At 39.5% G+C, this 10,769-nt stretch overlaps 1 protein-coding gene across 1 annotated transcript in view; it reads right to left on the reverse strand.

Annotated features, from left to right (window-relative positions):
* The window catches only part of LOC139657858 (multiple PDZ domain protein), a 45,676-nt gene extending 43,918 nt beyond the window's left edge, over positions 1-1,758 (reverse strand). The window contains exons 1-2 of the mRNA XM_071535808.1: positions 1,684-1,758; positions 255-421 (exon numbers count right to left, since the gene is read on the reverse strand). Of these exons, the coding sequence (XP_071391909.1) occupies positions 255-421; positions 1,684-1,699 (183 nt within the window). The 5' untranslated portion in view covers positions 1,700-1,758. The remainder of the gene's footprint in view (positions 1-254; positions 422-1,683) is intronic.
* Between the last annotated feature and the right edge of the window lie 9,011 nt (positions 1,759-10,769).

Consider the following 10,769-nt stretch of genomic DNA (forward strand, 5'->3'; position numbering starts at 1 on the left):
AGGTGTGAACGGTCCTTTAGAATGATAAATACGTCATTATTTACATGTATATTAAAACAAAAATCTTTTAAATGGATAAAATGGTCTTATAATTTTCTTTAGCACATCATCACAGATACCTGAAAAGTGTGCTGTTCTGGGATCCGTAATATGATCACGTCTGCTCATGGAATCTCCATGCAATCTAAAATACTAAGGACCAAGGCTGTAAAAGCAGTACCATAAAATACAATAATGTGCTACAATAATGCTACCTGGTCTTTGAGGTGCTGGACGGACTTCTGCAGGGCCAGGATCTGGTGGAAGAGGGGGCTCTGGAGCACTGACTTGAGCAGGCTGAGCTTCTCCTCTGTGGGCACCTCCCCCCGCTCCTTCAGTTTGGCCTGGAGACGCTCCACCGCCTGCAAGGCACGCTGTGTATCTGCAGGCCGTCGCATATTTCAGTGACAGCGCCGGCCAGAGTGAAAGAGTGGATGGAGAGAGAAAAATGAGAAGGAGGGAGAGAGGTAAGAAGTGGAGAGATGAGGACAGGAGCATATCAGTGCGTGGGCAGAGACAGGGAGGGGTGTTTTGAAATGCCCTCATTTAATGTAACCCAGTTTAAATACTTTTTTTTGGGAATATATTCCAAAACCATTTGGCTGATGCCTTCGACTTGTAGAAATGAAATTTTGTTCATGTTTAACAATGTTTGTGTGAATAAGGCAGAGAGAGAGAAAGAGAGAGGGAGAGGGAGAGAGAGAAAAGGAGAGAGAGAAAGAAAGCAAACCACACATCGTCACCCGTAGGCTTAGCTAAGGTTGACTGGTGCTCAGCAGAGCTTACAATATCGGAATCATGTAGCTTCAGGTTTTGTACCAGAAAAGCAAAAAAAAAAGAAAAACTCCATTTTCAATGGACTGTTCGCTTTCAGAATAACAATGTTTCCTTTTTTGCTTTTGGGTCAATGGTGGGTTGCACAGGGGCAAAGAATGGGTATCAGGAGGGAAAAAAAAGAATAGGGCCCTCCACAGTTTGCTTGCTGGACCCTGCATAAGCCCCACAATCAAGCAACTCAAGCCTGCTCTCCTGCTCTCCACAGAGCGGCTTGTTAGTGAGGATGGGCCTGCCCAACGTCATTTGGACAAAAACGAAGCAATTTCCGAGGCTCACCAACTGTGACTAACACCTAATAGGGCGTGCACAAGGTCCAAAGCACTTTTTGCACTGAGAGGCCTGGTTGTTTGAACAGAGGTTGTAAACAAGCCAATAACGCTGAAGTCTCGGCAGACAGATTTTTCTATTCGCCACTGGTACTACGCTGGTAACTCTACTGCTGTTTTGGTTGCCTTTGCCTCGGTGTGCATAATGAGGAGTCGCACCACTGTGGTGTGTGTGTGTGTGTGTGTGTGTGTGTGTAGGGTGGTTTTGGAGCAGAGCAGTACATGGCACAGATAACTGCATGCCTGGACCCCATAACTGGGCCTGTTTCAGAGGGGGATGGATGAATAAAATTGCATTCTGTAGATACAAAACCTATGAGCCAAACACACACTGTTAAAACTTCCTTTATCATTAAAATCTTCACACTTATCATAAAACATTTTCTAAAACATGCAGATAACATACAGTATAGGCCAACAACAGATGTCTCAGTATAATCTCAATATCTCAGTAATGACATTAAAATAACAGATGACTTACCCATTGTTTCGATCATTTTGAGAATTCTAGGTGAATGTGACTGTTGCCCATTAACAACAGATTATTACTCTTCCCTTTTTCAAGGCCTGCAAAGTAAAATATAATGTGTCATGTCTTTGACAAACACACAGGGGAGGAAATGGCACAGGCTCTATTAGTGGATCCTAGGGCTGCACAATATTGACAAATAAGCATAATGCCATTATTTTGCTGAATACTGCAAATGCAATATAAATTGCTATACACAGACACAGATTTTCCAATATTTTTGATTTTTCAGCAAACAAGAAACATTTTTAATAAAAATCTGAGATGCAGTTGCTTAATATTTGCTGTGTTTGAATACAATGGAAGTTTTTCTTTTATAATGTGCAATTTGAATTATAGCCCAGAAACTGTAGTTCATTGTTCACTGTGCAGCCCTTGCAGATCCAAGATGTCAGTCACTGCAAGCAGATTCACTCATCCAATATTTAATTAATTTCACAACACACTCTGGATATACTGGAAGTAAGAAGAATACCAAAAAAGCCTCATCCTCCTTTGACGCCAACTTCTTAAATGTCCTCTACTCTAAAGGTCAACACGAAATGGATTCATTTCCTTTCTGTCAGGCCCATATTAATCTCTAAGAATGCTTCACCAAAATATCACAGAGAAATCACTGTACTGGAGAACTGCAGGCTATTTGCTGAGTCCCAGTACAGCCATACAGTGCACCTTTACAAGCAGGCTATTATTGGGCACACATCAAGGTTGTTCGGTCCCTTATATTTGACTAATGCTCTTATTGATGGATTAACACCTGGCAATTTCCATTCCTGGGAACTTCATTACGTGCCTTTGGCAGTGGTTTTGTGACATGCATGACATCTCTGCAGCCGGCATTACATATGAGCTTCATGAAGTCATCGCGCTCCTGTCAGATAAATGTAGCCAATATCTCTTCCTGAAACATACTCTGGTGACAGGTAATCATCATGTGCAAGATAACCGTCTTTATCAGTTACACTTGAAACTAACATAATGCTGCTCTTGCAATGAAAATCTTGTGCTTCCAGTGTTGGTATTTTTCTTTCTTTCTCTTAAATGAAAAGTTTACATGGACTTTTATTTGCTGAGTAATTTAAAGACTGTTTGGCTCATGAAACCCAGTCAATATCATTGTATTTGAAAAATGAACTGGTGTCTATCGGAAAATGAGGCTATTTTTCTTCAATTCTGAAGCACTGACTTTTTGGAGTTTTTCATCCACAGCAATAGGTATACGTGTTCATGTATATGTCCTTTAAGAGCTTGACTTGATGAAGATTTTAGAAACTTTCTTAACCCATCATAACTCAAAACATATCTGTTTTATAATGAGTCTGTTTTACAAATATAAACTGAATGAATATACTATATACATACATATAAAACACATTTTAAAGCCTCAGAATACATGTAAAACTCAGGTTTACTGCCACATGCTGCTAGTCCTTCCTTGTATCAAAAGGTCAGACAATACATTTCAACATGAAAAAGTCTTCAGTCTCCAATAAAACACTAACAAAGCCAGTAATTGAGTGACAGTAGTCCACATGAGGCACCATACTGCTGTTATGGATTGGGCCTTTACAACCTAATGGAAACATATCAAGGTGGTTATGTCCTTTGTATTTGACTAATGCTATTATTAATAGATTGATATCTGCCTATTGGCATTCCCAGCACATCATGATTGACTTTAGAAGCATGACATATCTCAGGCAGACATTACACGATTAAAGGAGATTGATAAGATAATTAAAGGCCCCATACAGACTCTTGACTCTTAGAATAGCGCTACTTGTGGCATCAGGATCACCTGGTTTGTTTATGTTTATTTCACCGGTATGCTTATCTCAATGTAAAACCTTTTTTTTTTTTTTACTTGTTTACTTTTCTGTTGTGTGTAAGCACTTGAGTAAAATTGTTCTCTATTTTGTGTTATTGCTGAATCTGAGGATTATGAAGATATCATTTTTCATCAGGGAAATTATTTGTCATCCTACCCTAGTATCTATAGGAGTGTAAGGAATAGACATTAAGGATATAGAAATCTGATTTCTTTTTTTTATTATTAGGCTAATCTTTTCCACATAAAGTGTAGACCATGTTCAATAATTTAACTATTCTCATTGAATCGCTGAATCTGCATGTTCAACCAGGACATGATGCAAATTACTGGACTTCAGCTCCAGGGGGAAACTATAAATAGCCAACATCCCCAATGACAAATCACAAATATGCCTATTCCTATAAGAACTTGTAGTGTGTCTGTATAATAAGCTTATAGTGATTTTAGTCTCCTATATCACTATACTATTACTATACTATTCTTATACAATATTATAGTTTATAGGCTAGTTTTGCAGTGATATTTGTACGGTAGGCTATCCTTCTAAAATTTAGGCTTAGGCTTACTATAGTTCTTTCTCGTCTGGGAGGGAAGGTCACAGATGATTCACTTCTTTTCATCAAGTGCATTAATTCTTTAGTTTCAACTATCCAGTGGCTAGTAATGATTCACAGTAGGCCTATTATTCCTAAGGCTATAAAAACATATACATACAGGGTTATTTTTTATTAGTAACTTCCCCAAAACACAGGCTACTATAGCCTAAAAGTGGAGCATTTGCTTCCTAAAATAATCTTTGCGTGAGCTTTGCTGAACGTGACCACAAATGAAGCCAAATAAAAGAGGAGGTTGTCAATATCCTTTTGTCATGCAGCCCTTCTCCAGAATAATAAACAATATGTCGGTCGAACAAGTCCTCATCAAATACTGTCAGTGTGACTCAGGTATTTGGTCGGTTATATTAACCAAGCGAAATATTCACTTATGCTTGGTCATTAGGCTAAGTAAATCCTGCCTGTTTATATACACGCTATTATTTTGAATGTAGTCTACAAGGCACTTGGGACAATCCGCTTTTCTCAACTCCTCCTCCTTCCCCATCTCATCCATGGAGCAAAGAAGCAACAGGCGTCCGACGAGGAGACGACAAAAGAAGTTAGATAATATCACGGGTTTGTAACCGAAAACACCCACGGCGCCTGTTTATAGTCAACAGCAAACACTTTATACTTGACAAGAGACATTTAAAACAATTTCAGTCCCGTTTTACTTAGCGACCCACTGCGACAACAGGCGTCTCGTAATATTGCCTTCTCCACATTAGCGACATTGTAGCTCACAAAACCGACGCTTCTAAACGCTGTACTTTTCTACACGTTTTGCGAAACCTACATTAGCATTTCCCCTAGCGAAACTTGTCAAAAAAAGAATCAGACTTACATAGGCGTTGACCCTTACTTCCCCGGCGGACAGTGTCCTATCGTGTTGTCCTCCGGCTAACGGCGCACAGACTACGGCTTAAAGATGGGGCGTAGTGTAACTCGATCCTCTATGGACATTTTCAGCGATAGCGGCTCCGAGAGTTGAGCTGGGACTAAAGCGCCGCTTGCTGGCTGCCATGACAACTAGGCCTGAGGAGGGCATCCTCAGCTCCAACCCGGGCTGTATCAACACCGCCCAGTCCAAATCGGTCCCAAGACCAGGTCCAAAGGGAGTCGAGACCAAGTCAAGACCACGACCATTGAAAATCGAGTCCTATTCAAGATCAAAACAGGCAATAAACAGTGTACACGTCTTTCCAAATGTAAAAAATACTGATCAGATAACAGATGTAGATGTAGCTGCGGGAGCTCTATAGGCTACAATACACTTAAACATCCAACTAATTAATGCAGACTGTGACTTATCAACGCATAAAAGTTTGAGGGTCATTACATACTAGAAATATAATTGTTCATAGTGCTGGGGAGAATATAAATAAAGGTGGACCAGAGGGGGGGAAAGTTTTTATTTTTTTTAGGTAGGTGGGCCGAGTCAACATCCAATAGTAGCCAAGACCGAGACAAGTCCAACACCAGAAAAGTCCCCAGTTAAATGTGGAATTGGTTTATTTCACTATTATGTTGTACACAAGACCTTAGAGAATGTGTAAAAATACTATTCTGATCAGTTTGCCCACTGTTATCTTCCCACCTACAGTATATAGACAGAAAAAAATATCCACTTACATGAGGGTCCCTCGCAGAAAAACTTTTATCAAATGGGGTTGTGTCGTCTAAGGTGGTTGTACATGGGTCCTTGACTTGAAAACATTTGAAAACACCTAAACCCTAGAGTTAGTGTCCCATAACAAAAAGGTCACATGTTCAATCCCCACAGCAGCCATGTGTCCTGTCAATGTTTTCTTGAGCAAGACTCTGAACCCCCTACCTACCTGAAATGTAATGTAAATGAAAAATAGCATAATTTTATGACATGCCCAGGCTTTTTGGAGTTATTATAGGAAATAACAGGAAGGAAGTGGGCCTGGATATCTTGGCCTATTATTAACAATGCTGCAATCTTCATTCTTAGCATAACTGCATAACTGACTCAAGCTTGTGCTATGATTCACTTTCATCTGTGTTAGATTATGACAGCTGTCTTTACTGTTGTAGAAATAATATGTGATTTGTGAACAATTTGTTCTTTTTAAATAACTTGGCGAATCCCGCATGGCAATTTGTGAGAGAATTTGTGAACTCCGAAACACATGCAGTGTCTCTCTCAACCACAAGCAAGCACATCAGTACGCTTACACACATGCACACAAGCAAGTATGCGCACACACACACACAAGCACACACAAAAAATGAATGTATTAGGCTAATGGGCATTCAAGTGTATTAAGCATTGCATGGTGTGATTTTGATTGGAAGGGGAAAGTAAAGTGATTTTAGGCCTAGGAAGCACCTTGGAAAAGGACACTGCATGCTGATAAAACCAAGATCATCTGGCCGTGTCCTGTTTATAGGATTATGCACTCCATTTCAGCCGACAGTGTGCCATGCTTATCAAATTTGATATGAGCTGTTACTCGAAATGAATTGTATCAAATGCCCACTGGGACAAATTCCCTGTTGCCTGTTAACTTCTGTCTCAGATATAACAGTACCGAAATAGCAGTTGGCTACTCTGATAATTGCATTGTTTTCTCCTGTTTTCAGTGAAACAGATGTACTGCATCTCAGGTATGGACCAAGCTGTTGACCACCATCTGACCTTTGGCCTCAACGCTACCAACAACTTGTTTTGCGTGGAACAAGACCCCAAAGAAGAGCAAGAGGGAGCACAGAGGTAAAAGAGAGAAAGTCCAAGAGATGGAGACGGGGGAACTTATGTAGTGAGAGCTAGGACTCAACAGCCAGGTTGGCCTTGCCCGCTATTGCGTAACACTATGACGCAGGCTTATGGGCTGGAGTGCTTATCATGTGGATAAGCACTCCTGAACACACCAATTCTGTAGTACATCATTAGTAGGATCCAAATTTTTTTGTGTTTTTATTTTTTGTTTATTTGTTTTTTAGTGGTTTTGCTGTATGCCTCTCTTCTCTCATTGACCTGTATGTGTAAATCAGCCTCTCATTGCATCTGTTCATTTCAGCTAATCTGTTTAAATGGACCTCTACTCTGTGCTGTTTTGTTTTCAGCCGGTGTCAATCATGTACAATTAAAACCGAAGCCATTTCAGCGTAGTCCAAGCTAATACCTAGTAAGTTAATTGGTGTATTTTGTGCCAGACAAGCTCAACTCCCCCTAAGGGTGAAATAAAAAGCCGTTTAATGATCTAATATGATTTACTCTGAAGGGATTAAAAGAAATAGCAAATACCAGAGAAAATTGTTTTATTTATGTTGCAGTGTTAATTTGTGTTTACCAGACACATTTCAGTGACCCATAGCCCACAAGAATTACATTCCTCTCTGTTATCAACATAGGAGACAACAATATGATGCTGTCCCTCTCTCCCATGTTATTCAAACAGTATTTGCAGGTCTAATGTTATAATTCTGTAATTCGCTGCTCAGACTGGACTCAGGGCATTGTCTGATGCCTTGAAACACGCCGATTATGATTTTGTTTCAGTTGTGCAATAAGCTAGTACACATGATGTGTCAAACATTTAACCTCTTTTTCAGTTGTGCATGCCTAAGTGCCAGTGTTTTACAGCCTCTGTGGTTGTGCTGGAGATAATGTCAGGCTTTCTCCATGAGAATTTGTTTACCTTTCACTTGTGAAGATCAAGTTGAAAATGATGGAGTGATGATGATTTGATTGGCTGCTTTATAATGCAGCTGAGTTTAGTTTTTTCATTTGAAAGTAGGACCATGACAGACACATCACTTTCTTTGGCTATATCCAGTAGATAGCTGATATACAGAATTTTACGCTAGTCAAGCTCATCTGATATCGCCTGATTGCAATTTAGCCCAGATATTAATGGTGAAAGTGATTATTCAAGGTGAAACTGATTTAATAATAAAAAGACATCCTTCTCTTTTATAAAATTGCTGTTGCTGCATGAAAACTAGACATTCTCTTTAAAGAATAACCCACTACTCAGATATGACACTTTATTGAATCTCATCAAGGTGCATGAAATCATATGGGATAATAATGAAATGCCCTGAAGGAACAAAAAACTGTCATGGCTGAACCGCTTAACTATATAATACATCATATTTGATAGGCTGCTATTGGCAAAGTGAAAGCTCGCATTGTCTTTTGTCTACTTTTATCACCAGTAAAATTACCATTCAAAAAGCTTCAGAAAACTGCATATAAAATCCCAAAAGATTTTATAAAATCAGGCATCAATAGCTTACTTTCCACCACAGGGTAAAACAGGGCCAGAGATAATTCATTCATTTTTAGTCTCCAAATTTATTTGAATTTGTGGAATTCTTATGGCATCTGCCATTTGTAAGACAGGCTGAACACTTTCAAATTAAGGAATAGTGTTTTTGATCTAGTGTTGTGAGCACACAAGTTGTATTCCTACTCAGACTGATCAACACATAAACCTGCAGTCAGCCAACAAATCATCAGGTAAAAATTTTAAATGTGTTTCATTACTTTTACATGAAAATATCAATACCTTATGAACAACTGAAAAAAGCAATGTGACTTTGAGAGGAGTGCATCAGACGGTTGTGATATGCCATCAACATGATTAGTAACCATAACAGTTTTTTTTCACTTTCACAGCTTTGAGACACACAAAAGTTACACAAAACAAACAATGCACAACCACATGAAGAAATAATAAAAGAAAACAACATAATGCAGGATATATCAAATTAAAATGTACCTATGTACCAATCTTAAGCCTGGCTGTTTATGCAAGTACCTTGATTTCTGCTTCTTTTGATGTGTGTAAAAGTCTGGATTGCGTCTCCTTCAGTGTTGTTGTTCAGTGCATGCCTGTCATGATGACAAAGAATGCCGTGTTATTTCTGGAAATACTTCTAATTGCTGAGGAAATAACTGCCATGCGGTGTGGCAGGGTGGAAAGAAAGTGTCTCTTGTCAAGATTATCTGTTAAGAAGACTGTCTCATGCTCATTGACTGATCTCCCATCTAGAGACACACATGGCCACCTGCATACTTGTGGGCAGCCAGCATTGCTACAAGTCTCTCTTCATGCCAGTTAACAGTACAGAGTCACAAATTCTTAGCATTTTACTATCCGTTACTATACTATCTGTTATCTGTTATATGTTAGATTTGATACAGCTAACATCATGACAGGCCAACAAAATAGATGTGAAATTGGTGTTTTTGTTCTTGGTTAATCTGAAAATATGTGGGTTTGGATGGGATTTTACTTACAATGTTGCTGAATTGCCCTACACCCAAACCACAGCAATCTTTATCAGTTATGTCTTTTTCTTACCCGGTTGTTATGTATTTAGCCATTATTTGAGCATAGCCGACTCTCCACTGGACCTCCAATAGTCAACTATTTGAGAGAAACAAAAGGAGGCTTATGACGGGTAGTGAGAGAAGACTGGAACAGCACAGAAGTTTTAGTGGGGGAAACAAGGCCTTTCTTTGAAATCTACTTTCATTTTGATAATCCCTTTCTGAGTTTGCCTTCCCTTTGATAAACTTTGGTTGAACTATTGTAGGAGGAAGAACAAATATGAAACAATGTTTGGGTTAGGGCTCTCCAATTCAATCCTAAAGGGCATTCCTGTTTTCCTGCTCCTTTCCTGCTCAGGTCGTGTTCCTGGTGACATCGCACCCTACTTTGATTCTGCGAATGCCTCCTCCACACTTCAGGCTCTCCAAAGGTAAAGTTCCTGTCCACTCATGACATCACAGCATATTTGCATACCCTTGCATATTTATGAGAAAAGTCTTGTCTTCTATTAATGAAGGTACATTTTCAAAGTAAACAATTGCCTGAACTCCCATAACTATGAGTTCCATTTGGTCATATGTGGATACACCATTATTTACCAGATCATCACACTACATGACTATCAGTGCATAATTTCAGTGCCAATTAAACACACAGGTTGTTTGTGTGACCAAATATAATTTCCAAGCAATCACATTCACAGGTATTCTGTTTTTGTAGGTCAGCTTTGTAGGCCAAGACCATTAACTTTCGTAATGTTTAAGATCTATAGGCTCAGCTGGTTTGCAGTGCTCATTTGAGTGCATGTGTTTTAGTTTTGAGTTTGAGGAAAGGACTGTCATCAAGTAAGATGATGCTGTTAAATTGACTTGATACAGGCAGGGGCAGACTTAGTGATTTGAGGACCCTGGGGCCCCCTGAATCCCAACGTTCACCCAATTCAATCCATACTTTCTATACATTACTTTCAAGTTGGGACTATTTCTAATACTTACTTGGCTGTGAGCATCAGTTGGCACAGCAGCACACTCACCATCATTGTTAGTGTTGGTGTCGACAGTGGAGCAGACGTTTGCTTCACTAGAGCTCGTAGAGCTCGTAGAGCTTGGAGGCAGTGGTAATATTGCTAGCAGCAAACACTAGCAGCAGTTGATTCTTTGGTGAAAAAGTTGTCAACAAAACTTCCTTTCTCTTTTGTTGTTGTATTTCTGCGCCACTTGGGTAGTTTGCTTCATTTTTTTTACTTCTCTCGCAGTAACCGGTGCAGTGGCAAGGAAAATGAGCTTAGTCAAGTAGAAAAGG

Source organism: Centroberyx affinis, unplaced genomic scaffold, assembly GCF_046629955.1.
Source record: "Centroberyx affinis isolate AG114_WGS23_722 - 3 ecotype Tasmania unplaced genomic scaffold, CSIRO-AGI_Caff_v1 ptg002764l_1, whole genome shotgun sequence".
NCBI classification, from domain to species: domain Eukaryota; kingdom Metazoa; phylum Chordata; class Actinopteri; order Beryciformes; family Berycidae; genus Centroberyx; species Centroberyx affinis.